Source organism: Rhineura floridana, chromosome 3, assembly GCF_030035675.1.
Source record: "Rhineura floridana isolate rRhiFlo1 chromosome 3, rRhiFlo1.hap2, whole genome shotgun sequence".
Lineage (NCBI taxonomy): Eukaryota > Metazoa > Chordata > Lepidosauria > Squamata > Rhineuridae > Rhineura > Rhineura floridana.
The window spans coordinates 155,290,175-155,308,707 of NC_084482.1; the positions used below are offsets into that span (position 1 = coordinate 155,290,175).

The window sequence follows — 18,533 nt, forward strand, 5'->3', positions numbered from 1 at the left end:
CTCTCCCCTGTTGAAGTGAGCAAAAGCTCCTGCAACAGCTGCTCTCACCTTTTCCAAAAGTTCCTGCTGTTTTAACCAAGTGGCTTTTGGAAGATATGTTCTAGGTGGGTACAAGAGGGTCACATATGCAAAAAAAGAAAAAAGGAACCTCCAAACATATATCATTAAGAGGACCTGCAACCTGCAAGAACCGCTACCCTCTATTTGCGTTGCCCCAAAGGACTTCAATCGGGTGGATACAAGATAAATCCAGGAGGCTTTAATGAGAACACAGGAGAAACAAATATCAATCACAACAGCTGTCCAAAGCAGTTTATTTTCAGTTGATGAAGCTAAAAGTACAAACCTTTGTTTGAGCAGTGTTACATCTTTGTGCATAAATTAGGGGGAATACAACAAAAAAGGTAGTGTTCATCTGCCAAGAAGTGGGGCTGCTTTTTGCAGTTAACAGCTATAGTACACTATCAGTAATCTGTCCCTGTGGCTCTCTACACCAAAATAAAAATAGGCAAGAAGAACTGAGGAGAGTAGCCAGAAGTTGCTAGTCAAACCACAAGAAACAAAATTAAATAAGGGAGAAAATAGTGGGCATGGAAAGGGGAGTAGGAAAAACTAAAAATTGACACACCCACCTAAAAACATTAAAGCAAAACATCTGCAGAGTGGAGTGGAGTGGAGACATTGTTCTCTACATTTTGTATTATCAGTGGATTAGATTAATCTGCGTTTACAGAGGGGAAACTGTGATAGCTTCTGTTTGCAGATAATGTTATAAACAATGCAAATTAAGAGGATATTTGAGTAGCAGCAAACACACAGTAAACCACTGTGCAGATAAGCACTGGGTGTTGAAAGGAGTTAAGCCTCCTTGAGGGAGCTAAGCTATTAGGAGTTTTTATTATTAAATTTATATCCTGCCCTTCCTCCCGGTAGGATCCCAGGGTGGCAAACAAAACACTAAAAACACTCTAAAGCATCTTAAAAACAGACTTTAAAATATATTAAAACAAAATATCTTAAAAAACATCTTAAAACAAAAGTTTTTAAAACATCTTAAAAAGCAATTCTAACACAGACGCAGACTGGGATAAGGTCTCAACTTAAAAGGCTTGTTGAAAAAGGAAGGTCTTCAGTAGATGCCAAAAAGATAACAGAGGCAGTGCCTGTTGAATATTTAAGGGGAGGGGATTCCAAAGGGTAGGTGCCACAACGCTAAAGGTCTGCTTCCTATGTTGTACAGAATGGACCTCCTGATAAGATGGTATCTGCAGGAGGCCCTCACCTGCAAAGTGCACTGATCAACTGGGCATATAAGGGTATGATGATCTTTCATGTATCCTGGTCCCAAATTGCATAGGACTTTGTACACCAAAATCAGAACCTTGAACTTGGCCTGGTAGATAATTGGCAGCCAGAGCAATTCTTTCAGCAGGGGGGTGTCATGTTGGTGATACCCTGCCCCAGTGAGCAGTCTCAGCACCACATTTTGCACCAGCCTGGAGTAATCCAGCCTGGAGGTTACCAGTGCAAGGACAACAGTGGTCAGGCTATTCCAGTCCAGAAATGGCCACAGGTGTCTTACCAGGCAAAGCCTGGCAAGAGGCCACCTGGGCCTCTAACAACAAAGATGGATCCAGGAGCACTCCCAGACTGTGAACCTGCTCTTTCAGAGAGAGTACAACCCCATGCAAAGCAGGCAATTGACCAATTATCTGATCTCAGAAACCACCAACCCACAGCACCTCCATCTTGCTAGGATTCAGACTCAGTTTATTGGTCCTCACCCAGCCCACCACCAAGTCCAGGCACCGGTCCAGAGCTTGCATGGCCTCTCTCCATTCAGATATTGCAGAGAAATAGAGCTGAGTATTGTCAGGATACTGCTGACACCTCACCCCAAATCTCCTGATAACCAGTTCCAAGGGCTTCATATAGCTGTTAAACAGCATGGGGGCCAAGATGGTACCCTGCAGCACTCCACAGCACAACTGCCAGGGGACCAAAAGACAATCACCCAATGCTATTCTCTGAAAACAACCCTGAAAATAGGATCGGAACCTCAGTAAAATAGTGTCTCCCAGAGCTTTTTTAAACTACAACTCCCATCAGCCCCAGCCAGCATGGCCATTGGATTGGGCTGATGGGAGTTGTAGTTCAAAAAAGTAACTTTTCCAAGCTCTGGTGTCTCCAATACCCATCTCACCAAGTTGACCCAGAAGGATACCATGGTCAATGGTATCAAAAGCTATTAGGGTGGTCTGCTTTCCCAATCACTTTTTCTTCTAATAAACAAATATCATAGATTTCTATGGTTAGGCAGGTTGGGTGATGTTGGCCTGGTGCTCAATGGGGTTCGGTTGCCCCTGAAAGACCAGGTCCACAGCCTGGGGGTCATTCTAGACTCCCAGCTGTCCATGGAGGCTCAGGTCTCGGTGGTGAGCCGGGCGGCGCTGTATCAACTCCATCTGATATGTAGGCTGCACCCATACCTGCTATAGTCAGAATGACTTGCATTTTTTGTGATCCCCAAGGATGGCAGGTATTACAGGGGAGGCAAGGGTTAACAGAGAGATTAATCACGGCTCTGGTTGCAACAGCTACACAGCTGCAGGAATTCAACTCAATTACGAGAGGGCCATAAAAGAAGGAGGGAGACTGGAATGTGTGTGGGGGTTTAGGAGTAGTAGGAGAGAAGGTCCTATTGTGTATATCTGTATTTCTGTGTATACCAAGAACTTTATTTGTACACTGCAAGTAAAGCTTCTTCCTAACAAAAGCTGTGGCATTTAGCTGGCATCTTATTTCGTTTGTCTGGGTTACTGGCTTCCTAACAACTGCTGCCAACAATACCTTCCCAACCATCTGCTCCCATCTGTGGTACATGCCCTGGTCTCCTCTTGCCTAGACTACTGTAATGTGCTCTGCGTGGGGTTACCCGGGACGGAAGCTGCAACTGGTACAGAATGAGGCAGCTCGCCTAATTAAGGGCAGCCGCTAGCGAGATCACATCACTCCAGTATTAAAGGAGTTGCACTGGTTGCCGGTTGTTTACCGGGCCCAATTCAAGGTATTGGTTCTGACTTTTAAAACCCTACATGGTTTAGGCCCAGTCTATCTGAAGGAGCACCTCCAACATCATCAGGGATGCCGCTGAACAAGATCAGCCTGAAAAGGCCTTCTCTGTATCCCACCAATTTAAACAGCTAGACTGGTGAGGACTAGGGAGAGAGCCTTTTCAATTGTGGCCCCCACTTTGTGGAATTCCCTCTCAAATGATCTCCGCCATGCCCCCACTATGATGAGCTTCCACCGGGCCTTGAAGACCTGGCTTTTTAGGCAGGCCTTTGGGGTGGGTTAGGTTTTTATTATTCTTGGTTGAGATTTTGCTGTTTTAATGTATTTATATGCTTTTTCTGTACATCGCTCAGAGTGACTGGACAACCAGCCAGATGGGCGACTAACAAATCTAATAAATAAATAAATAAATTTCATAGAGGGTGCTTCCAGAAAAGGGATTGGTGGAGAAAAATCGGTGGCTTTTCCCATTTTTTAAAATAACAAATGTAAAATTACTTAGCACAATAGTCCCTGGACCAATTTGTCTAAATTTTAGATTTCTTACCGAAATCACCTCCCTCATGTCCCCAGTTTTCATACTAATTCCTCCCTCCCCCCAAAAAAAATCATAGGGAAGGGAATGTGATTTCTATCCCCCTCAAATGGGTAAATCTGCCCTTGCAGAAAAGCCGCTGCACTTGTCTTTCTGATATTTGATAGGCTTCATACACTCAGAAGAGTGACAGTGCCTGCAATTTGTATCCTATTCTGGCAAAAAATAGACATTTTTTAAAAAAACAATGTAACAGTTTCCAGTATGAAAACTCCTGGATGAATCTGCCTGAAATGTGGCACACTTAATCTGCTTTGGAAGGACATCTTTCCTGCAGATTTCATCCACTTTCAGCAGAGCTTCAGATTTCACAGATCAGATTTGGACCTGGATTAAACTGAATCTAAATGACCCAGAGCAGGTCTGAAACAGATTAGGGTGCTGAATCTCGTGGTCACTTCACACCCCTAACAATCACTGCATAGTATGAAATTTGCCTTTTGGGGGCAAGATGCTGAGCTGGCCAAACTAAAATGACTTAGCCCTAAAGGATTATGGGGAACATCTTGCATGGTTTGGTGGGATTCATCAGGCTGGGAAAAATTAGGTCGTCTCACTAGTTTCAGCTGAATCTTGTTATTGCTGAGGAGGCAGCTGTATTATCTGCAGTGCCTTGTACAGGTCAGAGGCCTGAGTGGTTGCAATTAATAGGCCTGCCCTTGTAGTGAATGTTTGGAGTATTCCATTACCAGAAAGTATCATAATTGGCTTATTGGCCCGCTTGCTGGGCAAATTCCCATAAAAGCAGGGTTACCGTGTAGTCAATTATCCCATTACTATTCTGATTTATCTGTGTAACATCTGCTGGTATAAGGAGTCTGAGGGGTCAGTCTGTTCTATTTTATGCTTGTAAGTATGTACCTTAGGCTAATTAGCTTTGTTATTCTTTGTCTGTATTTGAATCTTCTCACTGTTGTTTTGTATGGGCATTGCTCATGCCTAACACTTGCTGGTGTGTTTGGCTTAAGGAATTGTTATGCTTCTTATATGCACTTGTTTTTATTGCTAAACTACCTCATATTTACTTGATGTTTGTTCCTTGGAAATAATTTGGCTCTAAGTCCTGTACCTTGACCACAAAGCTACCAGCTACTGAATTGCGTTTGATCTGAGGCTCCAGAACAGTGAGTGTAAAGTTTGGTTCTTGCTCTTTGGAATCTCTGCCAGTCTATTGGCACCTTTGACAGTGTCAGGAAATTAGGTCTTAACAATGATCCCAAAGCCACTCTTGGGTGATCAAGCCAAAAAATAGCAGGAATGAGGAGAAGGAGTGTTGGGACCACAACAATACATAAGGTTTTAGAAGATTTATTGAAGGATGTCCAGTTGACACAGCCAGAGGTGCTTTTGTGAGTCACCCATTGCAGGAATGGTAAAATGCAAAATTAGATATGCCCAGTAGTCCTGATCTTTCATAAGCAAGTAGATGGTGGCCAACCAGTACTGTAGTGAGGAAGAAGAAACTTGGAGAAGGGAAGGAAGCATGCTTATGGAGTCTCGCGTGGTAGAAAACTTCCCAAATCTTTTGGTGCAGCTGGGGTGTCTTTATAGTCATTTTGATGTTCTTTTGATATCTTCACTGAGCCTGGTATCACATCCATCAGTTGGTCAGGTAGTACTTGTAGTGATGTCAGTCTTTTGGCACATCTGTATTCCCAGGACTGCATTTCCTCTTTCTCGTACTAGCTTGGAATGTATCAAGGGTGCTGGTCATGAGGTCTCTTTTAGGATTCTCAGACTTAGAATTCTAACATTCATTTATGTTTGATGTATTCCTCACACACACACACACAGTTGTTGTTGTCTTAATAGTATTCAGTATCTCCAGTTTCAGCCATAAGCCCTAGAAAGAGAAATTCATTCACACCCACACATCCACTATATGTTATCACAACATAGACCACTCTGTTATTGGTGGCCTTGGGCAACCAGCTGGTTCCGTAGTGCATCCAAGCCATGTAACAGATGCTGCAATTTGTTTTACAGACAAGATGGAGAAAGTTATAAATATTCCTGGCTTTATCTCGCATGCCGATACAATTATTGTCAAAGAATTGTCCCCCTGGGGTCCCTTGTCCTTAGTTCCCCAAGAGGGGTTCTTTGCTTCTGAGAACAGTCCCAACTCCTCTGGGTCTCTGCTTCTCAGACAAAACCTCTCCCTTCTTCAGGAGTAATTACTCACGGTAGTACTGCCACCACCCCTCTTCCTGGTTCCTTCCTCTGAGAGAAGGGATCTCAGAGACCAATGTGAATTCTAAGGGATTAAGCCTAATTCATTAACAGTAATCAGTAGCGTTTAGCAATCAAGGACTAGATTTAGAATCTTCAGTTCCAAGCCAATACACACCATTTATAAAAGGATAGTTTATTTAAAGGTAAGTAGGATGGTATATACAAAAGAGAACAACAGTTTGATTCCTTAAAGCTAATCACTCTCAGACTGGCTACACGAGGTACATTGGCATAACAAAGGAGAGAAGTTCAATACAGACAAAAGAATATAACAAAGGTCTATCTAAGCTAAGATCCTATACTTACAGTAGAATAGATCCTATTCTCCCATCAGAATAGCCTGGTTCCCAAACGGCTTTTCTTTGTCAAACTTCAGGCGAGTCAAGGTAGATGGAAATAGGGAACAAAGGCTGAAGGAGCATCCTTCCTTTTTATGGAGTTTATCGGTCAACAAGGAGGGGGGAGGCAAAATGCCATATTCCGTCCCTCCCATGATCCACTCCTTTGAAGCCTTTGAAGATAAGGGGGCTAGACAGCATCACCCAGGGGTCCTGATCTGACACCCCCTCTTCCTGACTTTTGATCTCAGGAAGCTGATAAGAGATAACAGCCACGGTTTAGTTGCATCTTCTTGCAAGGTTGCAAATTGTCTGTCTGACACTGAGCTGTGGATCTCCCCCAGTAGGGAGTCCTAGGGAACCACAGAATCCTCTCTGGTTGACCCATTTCAGCTTGACCAAAGTTAGCTATTCTTGACAATTATAAATGTGAATACAGTGATTTATAGTAAACACATAGCAGTGCAGAAGCACACAGATTCCAATAGCGGTATCAATAATAAACTGTATGAATATGTAAGTGCATAGAGCTGTTCAGGCATTGATACATATAGGAAGGAGGAAATATACAGCATATATACTTTAATTCATGTCACCTTGGGTTTTCCCCTTGACTCTGTGTGAATTGGCTAAGGAGTGGTGGCAGTCTACCAGCTCTCTTGCAAGGTTGGTTTGGTTTTAGTCAACTTTGGCAAGGGGGGGAGCACTGGAGGTGCTTGCTAGGATACTTGGATTTGGGTGAACCGGAGTAGTCCTGGTGTAACCATGCATCAGGTCACCCTTTACAGTGTACTCTTAACTCCAAACAGTCTTATTTATTTATTTAATTTCATTTATAAACCGCCCATAGCCAATGGCTACATTCAATAATACAATAAATCAACAAAAATCACTAGATATAAAATACAGATACATAATAACACTAAACAGTATTGAGATAACTAAAACATTAAAACATTAAAATATATAAAATGCATTAAAATGCCTGGGAGAATAGGAAGGTTTTAGCCTGGCGCCGAAAGGATAACAACGTAGGCGCCAGGCGTACCTCCTCTTGGATGCTACTGATTATTTGGGCACAGTTCAGTCTGTATACAGGCCTGGTTATAGGACAGAAACAGCCTTGGTTGCCCTAATGCAGGGATGGATGGGGAATCTTTTCTGACAGGTGGGCCAGATCTTAGGGTCCCCACCTCTGCCAGGTCAATTTTGTTATACATCAGATGATGCTGTGCTTTGAGCCCCACTTTTCAGGGCTTCAAAGCACAGTGTAGGGCTTTTTGAAAGCCCTTTGCAAACAGCACTGAGCTGCTTCTTAAGCCTCCAAAAACCAGAAACTGAAAGAGCAGCACAGGGCTATTTACAAAGGCTGTTTGAAAGCCCTTTTCCTAACAGCCCCACACTGTTCCTTAAACCTTCATTGAATGGAAACAGCTTCCCCTCCCTTGAGCAAGATACGCTCCCATCAGCTGATGGGCAGGTGGAAGCACACCTTGCAGCAAAGGAATAATCGGGAGCTCATTTTAAGCTCTCAATTGAAGTGCAATCCTTACCCTTCATGTATGCCGTCAGGTGAAGAGTGGTGAGTGTTCCCCACGTCTGCCCTAGTGGGTGATTTATGCCTGTGAGTGGGTGCAGGAATGCTACCCTGTTAATTGTCAGTGACTTTTGATATTGGCTATGGTATCTTTCTTGGTCACCTGTCTGAGTTGGGTTTAGGGGACACTATTTTACAGTGATTCTGGTCCTTCCTGAATGGCCATTCTTAAAGGGTAGTGCTGGGGGGCTTTTGTGTCACCACAGGACCTTTGTCTGATGGGGTTCCATAGCTGTCCATATTGTCTCCCATGTTTTTCAACATCTACATGAATTCACTGAGGTAAATCATCCAGAGGGTTAGGCTACAGTGTCGTCATTGCACTGAAGCCATGCAACTCTGCCACCCTTTTCTTCAATCCTCTGATCCCAGGTAGGTTGTTGAAATCCTAAACTAATACCTCGAGACTGTTCTGGGATGAATGCCAACAAACAAACAAACGTTAAATCTGAACAAGATGAAGGTGCTGTGGTCTGGGAGATCCCAGCTTCAGAAGTTGGTTCTGAATGGGGTGGCAATTTCCTCAAAAGACCAAGTATGCAGATTGGGAGTGCTCCTGTACTCATTGCTGCCTGGGGAAGCCCAGTTGACTTTGGTAGTCAGGAGTGCATTGTATCAGCTTTAGCTAGTATGCCCACTGTGGCCTAGTCTAGAAAGTTCTGATTTAGTCTCAGTGACCCATGTGCTGGTCACATCCAGACTAGGCTACTATGATTATCTCTATGTGGGGCTTCCTTTAAATTTATTTATTACAATTTATATATTGCCTGATTGTGAAAAAAACCTCTCTAATTGGTTTATAAAAGACATTGAAATTTTGATAAACAGTTAAAAACAAGTAATTAAAACATTAAAAAACCAAATTAAAACCAGCAACAGGCAAAAAAACCACAACAGCATCTATACATCTGGATAAGCTTGTCTAAACTAAAAAGTTTAAAGCAGATGCCAAAAAGAATACAGGAAAGACTGGAAACTTCAGCTGGTTGAGAATGCAGCCATGAGAGTCCTGATGAGGCTAAGATGGACAGTAATAGTAATGACTTTGCTCTACGGTGATTTGAAATGCTGATTTTAAGTTTTAAAACCTTAAATGATTTAGATCTACGCTATTGCTGGACAACAGGCATCTGTATTATCCTGCTCACACACTGAGATTTACAACAGAGTCCCTCTTGATGTGTCTCCCACCTAGAACAGTGAGAGGTTGCAACTATGAGGGAGAGGACTTTTACAGTGGTGGCTTTGGAAGCCACGGACAGTGGATTTGTGGTGGAGTGTCAGATTCAAGAGATTTTGGAAGAAACATCTAGCTTTTAGTGACTTCTTGTAATATATATTTTTATTGTCTAGATTGTGGTTGCTGTTCTTTATTGGCTGGTTTATTTGTTCGGTTGGGGGAAAATCTGATAGTTTTAGGTTTTGTATTGTGGATTTCCTCATTTTGCATTTTTATTGATGCATGTTGTCTGGAAAGGCAGTCTAATGATATTTTAAAGTATAAAATTACAAGTTTTAAAAATCTTTTTCAAAAATATTATTTTGTTTAGTGTTTTCATCCCAACCTTCCTCCAAGGAACTCAAATCAGAACATGTTTCCCCACCTCAGTTTTATCCTCATAACATAGCCAGTAGGTTAGGCTGAGACATGGTGACTACCCCAAGGTCAAACACTGAGCTTCGTGGCTGAGCAGGGATTTGAACCTGGGTCTCGCTGGTCCTAACCTATCACTCTAACCACTACATAACACTGACTTCCATTGTTCAATGATGGAGTTCATGCTTGGCATACAGAAATTCTTAGATTCAGTCCTTGTCATCTCCAGTTAGGGAATCAGATAACAGATTATGTGAAAGAATTCTGAGACTCTTGGAGAGCCACTACCAGTCAGTGTAAACAATACTGGGCCTAGATGAGGAGTGTCAAACCTTTTGGACCTTAGGTTGCATTTAGAAATCTAACAAACTGCTGTGGGCACCACAAAATAACCATTTCAGAAAAGAAAAACTGTTGATTCTCAGACCCCTCTCCCAAACAGGCAAAACACCTGCACATGCCCCAAAACAAATAAAACGCAGATTGTAAAAAGCAGGCAACCCCCAACCCAGTGTCCAAATTCTCATTTTAAAGTTAAACATTGGTGCTGGGTGGGGGGATCTTGTCAGGTACCAAGGGTAATGTTTGAGGGCACTATGAGAACCATGTGGGGGGGGCATCAATGGACAACTAATCTGACCTGCCATCAAGCAACTCCTGCGTTTAGTCTATAGTACAATCCTTTTTTAAAACATTGCTTTAGAGAAACAGAAAGCAAATACTTATACAAAGAAATACTTGGAGAGTGTCTTCTATTAATAGAAGTAATGCTTTGTAAATTAAATTGTTTTGAAGAAAACTTGTTGTACTACATTATCAATGGAGAAACCATATGAATAGCAACAAACAAACATGTGCAAGGGAAAATTACATGACACATGGTATTATGATTTTCTCCTGACAATCAAGGATGTATTCAAAACCTGAAATTAGATCCTCAAAATCCACAAATTATTTCAAAGTATTCTTTGTCTTTAAGGAGAAAATGAACAAAAAGATGTTTCTTCAGACAAGTACCACAGTGGCCCTGTACTAGCAGTTGACTCCTGCGAGAATCTTTCTATCTTTTTAAGTTGTGGGTAGGTACAGATTTTAATGTTATCTATTGTACAGTAATGAAGGATAGGAAATAGAGGTAGGTACATGTACTATGAAACTCATAAGCCTATATTATGGCTTCAGGGCCAAGACCAGCACACAACATAGTGGGGCAAATGCCATAGCCCAAAACTGCTGGCACTGGCCTTTCTTTAGCTTTTTTTTTTTAAAGTAACTTATTTAGGTCTCCATCCCCTGAAGAGAAGCACTAGATAAGGTAGGATTATGACAGCTTCATGCAGAGTGACATGTGGCTGCACGCAGACCAGGGCTGAAAAGACCAGGCAAGATGGTGGCAGTGGTGCCATCACTTGGCGTAGTGGTTCACCTTTCAGCACTGGCCTGCCTCTGACCAAATGTTCATGCTGTTGCCTGCTGTGATGTAGCCTCATACTCCATGTTCCCCCCCCACCCCAATAAGTTCACTGGTCTACCATCAGAGTGCTGCTGTGGAGGAAGGAAGAAGAGAATACTGTGTCCACAGCCCCTTCAAACCTGGCACCAACCCCATGTGGCTGATCCATAATCTTGTTTTTCATAAGATCACACCTGGGCAAGATCATTCCAGGGCAAGGTCCTTGAACGAGTGGTGGCAGGCCACCTCCAGACACTCTTGGATGAGACCGATTATCTGGATCCATTTCAGTTGGGTTTCAGGCCTGGTTTTGGCACAGAAACAGTCTTGGTCGCCCTGCATGATGACCCCTGTCGGGAGAGAGACATGAGGAGTGTGACTCTGTTGATTCTCCTTGATCTCTCAGCGACTTTCGATACCATTGACCATGGTATCCTTCTGGGAAGACTGGCTGAGTTGGGAGTGGGAGGGACTGCATAGTGATGGTTCCACTCCTATTTGGCGGGTTGGCTCCAGAAGGTGGTGCTTGGGGAACATTGCTCGGCACCCTGGACTCTCCAGTATGGGGTTCCGCAGGGGTCAGTTCTGTCCCCCATGCTGTTCAACATCTACATGAAACCTCTGGGTGCGGCCATCCGGAGCTTTGGAGTGCATTGCCATCAATATGCTGATGACACACAGCTCTATTTCTCCTTTTCATCTTCTTCAGGTGAGGCTGTCATGTGCTGAACCAGTGCCTGGCTGCCACAATGGACTGGATGAGGGCTAATAAACTGAAGCTCAATGCAGACAAAACTGAGATGCTGCTAGTGGGTGGTTCTTCTGACCGGAGGGTGGATGTCCAACCTGTCCTGGATAGGGTTGCACTCCCCCTGAAGGAGCAGGTTCGTAGCTTAGGGGTTCTCCTAGAACCATCTCTGTCACTTGAGGCTCAGGTAGCCTTGGTGGCACAGAGTGCCTTCTACCAACTTCGGTTGGTGGCCCAACTACGTCCCTATCTGGACAGGGATAACCTGGCTTCAGTTGTCCATGCTCTGGTAACCTCCAAGTTAGATTACTGCAATGCGCTCTACATGGGGCTGCCTTTGAAGACGGTTCGGAAACTGCAGCTTGTGCAAAATGCAGCGGCCAGATTGGTAACAGGGACCAGCTGGTTCAAACATATAAAACCAATTCTGGCCTGCTTGTATTGGCTGCCTGTATGTTTCTGAGCTCGATTCAAGATGCTGGTTTTAACCTATAAAGCCTTACACGACTTACGCCCACAATACCTGATGGACCGCCTCTCCTGACATGAACCCACCCGTCCACTACGGTCAACATCTAAGGCCCTCCTCCAGGTGCCTACTCCGAGGGAAACTGGGAGTCTGGCAACAAGAGAGAGGGCCTTCTTAGTGGTGGCCCCAAATTATGGAATGATCTCCCTGATGAGATAACACTGTTATCTTTTTGGCGCCAGGTCAAGACTTTCTTCCCAGACAATTTAGCGTGCATTTTTAATTTTTTTTTAAATTGTGTTTTTAAATTGTTTTTGTGTGTTAAATTTTGTATATTTGTTTTTAATGTTTTTAATTGCTGTAAATCGCCCAGAGAGCTTCGGCTAGGTGGGGGTGGGGGGTGGGGGGGGGCTGGGGGTGTGTGTGTGTGTGTGTGTGAATCACACCTATTGAAATAGAATACAATACACACAATTTATATAATCTCACTTCAAATGTGGTATACAAACCCCCTCTGAGAAAGAAGGTTTCTTAGATGTTTTGTCTGAGGAACCTTCAAATTCACTATATATTCTTCTGGAGTTCAATTTGGCAAAAAACTGCATTGTGGAACTCATCTTAGGAATTTTTCTAGTCTTCTCAAAACTTTTGCGTTTTGAGAAGACTAAAAGTGAAACTAAATTTCTAAGTGAAACTAAGAAACTAAATTTCTAAGTGAAACTAAGTTTAAAGTGAAATTAAATTTCACCTTATTTGAAATTTCATCATCAACTTTAAAACTCAGTAGCATCTCATATACATTTTAAGCACCCAGCAACAGCTTTGAAAACATATTTGTTTGTCTAACTGATATAAGGATAAAACCAGAGCTTGGAAAAGTTACTTTTTTGAACTACAACTCCTATCAGCCCAATCCAGTGGCCATGCTGGCTGGGGCTGATGGGAGTTGTAGTTTAAAAAGTAACTTTTCCAAGCTCCAGATAAAACAGAGTTCTGTACTAATTAAAACAAAGTTACTGGAATTATGAGTGCTTCCAGACAAGAGTTTATTGTGGAATTGGTGCTACTTTTGCATGCAAATGTTTCAGCGTATCCACATGACATCATTGTCATAATGACATCTGGTGACTGACATCTCTGAAAGTTCAGTGGAGGTTGCTGTGACCACTGGTCAGCAATTACAGAGAACCTTTTCGAAGTCCCTGTGGGGGGGGGATCCTCAAACTGCATTTTCTCCTCTGTGGGGAATGAGGTTTGGATTCAAAGCACTTCCTTCAGCACTTTGAATCCAAACCACCACCTCTGCAAAAAAAAAAGGGGGGGGAGAGCTTTTTTTAAAAATGAAGTTTTTTTGTGTCTCTTCAGAGAAAGCAGCTCGTTCAAAGCACTGGAGGTAGAGCTTTGAATCCAAACCATTTCCACCAGCCCCCTTGGCTGCCCTAGGGAGTTCCAAATGGGGAATTCCCTAGTACAACCAAACCTAGTTGATTTTTGGGACTCCACTTTAAAGCCCCAACAGTCAGCTGATCATTAGCTATGCATGGTACTTTTCAGTCACTGGCAATCAGCTGATTGACAGTTGGGGCTTCAAAATGCCTTTTTGGCTCAGTTGTGATTTTACTTGCAGGTAGGTGAGACTTCGTCAAAATGCCCTAGCAGGCCAATGGGGGTAGCCTGGTGAGCCTAATTAAGTACACAGGGTGAAGGTTCTCCACTCCTGCTCTAGTAGGCATCAGTGTGTAATCACAATACAATAAAAGTACAATATACTTTGTAGCCTTTGCACATTTTTTGTTTTGTTTTTTTAATGGCTGAGGTACTATCAACCTTCTCAGTGATCTATTTCATTCAGTATTTGTAATAAAGTTTTTTGCTAGTTGGTGAAGAAATTTGACCTGACATCTGATTAAGAAATATTAATACAGAGATATGCTGTGAAGTTCTTTAGGATGCACTGAATGACCTGAATAAACTGCAGCAATAGAAATGGAATGATTATTCAGTAGCATGAAGTACACGATCATGCATTTGTGAACACCTCACTGGGGCTGGAATTCATGAGGTAAAAATGTGAGAGGAGGAAATAGATCTAAGGATATCAGTTGATCTTGATGACTATAAGTCCTAATATTGTGTAGGTGTAAAAAAGGTAAATTCAATTCTTTTGTATATTTAGACAAGTATTTCTAGTACCAATAGGAAAGAATTGATACCTCTGTGCAAAATACCAGTGTAAAATATTGGCTGTAAAGTTTCAGTCATCCTAAGATACATTCAAACTATACATGTGCAAAAAGCAACTAGAAAGATTTTCTATCCTTGTCATCAGAGTATGAGGGTCTGTCTTGAAGAAAATGTATTTTTCTTTACCCGTGCAAGATATTAAGATATTCTCCTTCTGGGTGCAGTATAGAAACATGATATTGGATTATGTAGATTTGCTGCTTGAGAAGACAAAAGCTCAGCATACAGATTGGACATTCAGAGAAGGGGGGGTGCTGTAGACAATCAGGACAGGCACAGAAATTTAATGTTGTTTTTGGAATTGATCCTTTTAACAGAGATGAAGTAAGTTTAACTGACTTCTTAACTATTTGCACCACCTTTGGTTTACTTAATGGGTTGTGTCTAACGCTGTTTCTTAGCTAATGGTGTGGTTTTAATTAGTGGAATGGGGAGGGCAGCAATTTCCCTAACACTATTGGATACAATCCAGTGTAATTTTGTTTCATTTCCTAAAACAATAAAAACACAATTTCATAAAATTTTCATCATGTAATCAGGAACACAGTAAACTCATTGATAAACTGAGGTTCACAGAAAATGTGTGTATAATTTAATTCCAGTTTACTTTAGTGCTATCTGGGTCTTAGAAGTAAGCTTCTGCATAAGAATGATATTCTGCATTAAGACTATTTCTCAAGATGTTTACTTTATTTTCTAGTTCAGATTCCATGATAAAGCTATGGGATATTCAGAAGAATTTGGTGGCAGAGATCACTCTTGATATCACTTTAAGTGCAGCCTGTTTCCTGAATAGTTCCGGTGATATTTTACTGGCTTTCAAAAGTGACCTTTACGTCATGTCTCATAGTAAGACACTGGGCTTATTGAAGGCAAATATTGATACTTCTAGTGTCTCAGCAGCAGGTAAACTCTAATGATATTCACATAATTTCATTTTTAATTAATATTTCATACTCATGCAGCCTGATCCTATCCATTTTTACTGAGAAACAAGTCCTCATATATTAAATGGGATTTACAGGTAAGTGTGTATAGGATTGCATCCTTGTTTGCTAGTTTGTATCCAAATAGCAAACACCTGTAACCAAGGTTTAGTGTTAATATGTATACTGAAGCTAACCATTATTGACACAAACCAAAGTTTTTATCATAGCCATGTTCTGAAAATGGTTTGTGAGTCTTGGTTTCTGTCAACCAACATCAGTACAGATGTAACAGATGGTTAAAGCCAACCAAGAAAGAGAAAAGGGATTCATACTGGATGAAGAAGTGTACTTTCCTGAGGCTAGTTCACAATTTGCAAACCACGATTTTCAGGAAACCTGCTTATGCCTGCACTGGCTCATAATGGTATCTTGTTTGGCAGAGTAATGGACTACAGAAGTAAAAGTAGCAAGAGAGTTTGGTTGTGTTTTGCTGTTCATTTGAGTGAAACACAGAAAATTTCATAAAATTTGTATGTGAAAAGCAAATCAGATTTCTTTTTATTGTTTTCAGGGATAATGCTAAATAAAAATTGTAATTAAAATACAAGTGGCTTTTTATCATTATCATTTCATGTTGTAGTATGAATGCTGTAGTATAAGTATTTCCATCTTGATCTCCTCTCCAGAATCCTGTATTTTTGAAAGTCAACCACTAGATGAAGAAGAGAGAGAGAAAACTGATATCTCCAAGTCAACAGAGTTGGCATCATATTTGGTATGTTCCAACTGCATTGCATTTTTAACTATACGAGGAAACCAAGGCTGGATCATGCACTGTGCTCTTGGAGACATGAATCAATAAACTGTATGTAATATTGGATGCAAAGTCTACCACCCTCTGTTGGATAAACTGTAGTGCAATAACTCCAAAGGGAATCTCTGATTTTAGGATTGTTTTAAAACCTAGACTTGGGATCTGGAATTAACAAAAATGGGTTTGTTTCCTGTATGATGTGTAGAAAATGAGATTGCCACACTTTATTTAAGCCTAGTCAACATTATGTAATGTTGCTAGATTTATCATAGATAATGTGTTTTAGGAGCTACTTTACTTTGGTCAAAATCAATTTCTGTATATGATCATACTTTACAAACATGGTGTAAACAGTTGTCAGAGTATCTCTCAATTCTTTAAGGCAAAAATTCTATATCCTTGTACTTGGAAGTAAACATAACTTAACTCAATGGGACTTACTTCTGAGTATGCATGTATAGGATTGCACTATGAATCAAAAACACTGAACTTCCGTAACACACATTCCTATAAGCCAGAAATTCATGCACAACAGTATAACATAAAATATACTTTTATCATACCATGAATATCTATACTATTTCTCTAGATACCTTACAAGGGATATACCTTCGCTGAAGACTTCACATCAGAGTTGCTGGTTTTACCAAAGAAGAAAGGAAAGGTTGGTTTATATAGGCCGTACAGTGTAAAGAAACATATTTCACACAATGTATATGACCAGTGTTACAAAATGAATAAAATGTTGGATTTAACCAATACAAACTTGGGTTTAAATTGCTGCTCACTCAACCATGAATGTAATTGGTGTTCCTGGACATGTCTCTCTTTAGCCTAACTACTTCCACAGGGTTGTTGTGAGGATAAAACAGGGTAACCAATGATGCTGGTCTAAGCTGCTTGGAGGAACAGTGGAATGGAGAAGTGGGTGAGAGAGAATATATATATTTATGTGTGTGTGTGTGTGTATAATATATATATATATAATAGTAGGGCTGCATTATTGAATAGATTTAAAATGAAATGAAAAGTTTTAAATGTTCATTCAATTCAGGCAAACTTTCACTGGTAGGGCTGAGAATTAAGAGCTCTCTTGTTTATCCATTGAAGCTATCTTGATTCTGGCATGTGACCATAGTAGGAAATGAAACAAGAAAATAATTTAAATGGCCTCTTTCTAACAATGACTGTTAATGTATCATTTAATAAAGCAAAACTATTGTACAGTTCCTTCAACACCTCAAAAAGGCACCTACATGAAGTTTTGAGTTATATTCAAATTTATTGAAATTCAGTTGGCTAATAATTAATCCATTAAAAACCATAACGCATCTTGTTAATATGACATGTTGTTAGAGCTGTAAATAAATGAGATAATTTTAGTTGTTTAATTATAAGCAGCTTTATAAACAATTATAAACAAATTATATGCATTTATTCTTTTTTCTTCCCTATTAGACAGCCTGGCGATTACCAGTGGCTACCTCAGCTGTCTACTGCTCTCCCTGCACCTCAGAAACATCTCTGAAGATATTTGATTTCCTACTCCAACCTGGAACTCCCAACTTAGAAGAACGAGATAAAGCTGAAAGTAATGGTTTTAAGGGATATTTTAATTAAACAAAGCTCAATGTAAAATAAACATAATCAGAGGGGCCACTGGTATTATGGGCTAGATTTTGATCTTTGAGCTTGCCTCCCATCCATCCTTAGACCTATCCTAAATCAATGCAACTGTGTTTGGGATAGGTGTGAGCTGTGGAAGGGCCGTTGCTCAGTGGTAGGACATATGTTTTGTTTTTAGAAGGTCCCAGGTTCATTGCCTGGCATCCTAAGATAAGCCTGTGAATGTCCCCTGCAGGGCCGGCTTCAGGAATGCCGGGGCCCTCGGGCATCAGCCTGCCCCGAGCCCCTCCGCTCCCCTTCCGTGATCCGTGGCACGAGCTGCACTGCAGATCGCAAGACAAGAGCTTCCGAGCCACCTGCCGCTGCACTGCGCACGCAGGGTTGCCATCAATGAAGATGGCAGCAGAGGCTTCAGTCCCTTACGGAAACTTCGGCTGCCATTTTGATTGATGGCAACTCTGCGTGTGCAGTGCGCTCAGCTGCAAAGAACAGCAGAGAAAGGTAGGTGAGGCGGGGGGATGGTGGCGGCGGGTGGCTCAGAAGCTCTTGTCTTGCTATCCACGGCGTGGCTCGTGCCACGGATTGTGGAAGGGGAGCAGAGGGCCCCTCAGGGGCTCCTGTAGCTGTGGGGCCCTCGGGCCAGTGCCCAACCTGGCTGCCCTTTGGAACCAGCCCTGTTTCTGACCACAACTGAGGAGAGGATTAAAATGACAGGTTAATGGACTATCTGTCGGGACATGTTTTGTTTCTAGTGAAAAGCACAGCTAAGCAGAACACATGCTCTATCACATGTCCCATTTCTTTTGGTGCTGGGCA

The 18,533-nt window shown here is 41.7% G+C and overlaps 1 protein-coding gene across 1 annotated transcript in view; it reads left to right on the forward strand.

Annotated features, from left to right (window-relative positions):
• The window catches only part of LOC133380669 (uncharacterized), a 167,624-nt gene that overhangs the window by 76,999 nt on the left and 72,092 nt on the right, over nucleotides 1–18,533 (forward strand). The window contains exons 17-21 of the mRNA XM_061618400.1: nucleotides 10,414–10,513; nucleotides 15,049–15,254; nucleotides 15,964–16,052; nucleotides 16,681–16,755; nucleotides 17,550–17,682. Of these exons, the coding sequence (XP_061474384.1) occupies nucleotides 10,414–10,513; nucleotides 15,049–15,254; nucleotides 15,964–16,052; nucleotides 16,681–16,755; nucleotides 17,550–17,682 (603 nt within the window). The remainder of the gene's footprint in view (nucleotides 1–10,413; nucleotides 10,514–15,048; nucleotides 15,255–15,963; nucleotides 16,053–16,680; nucleotides 16,756–17,549; nucleotides 17,683–18,533) is intronic.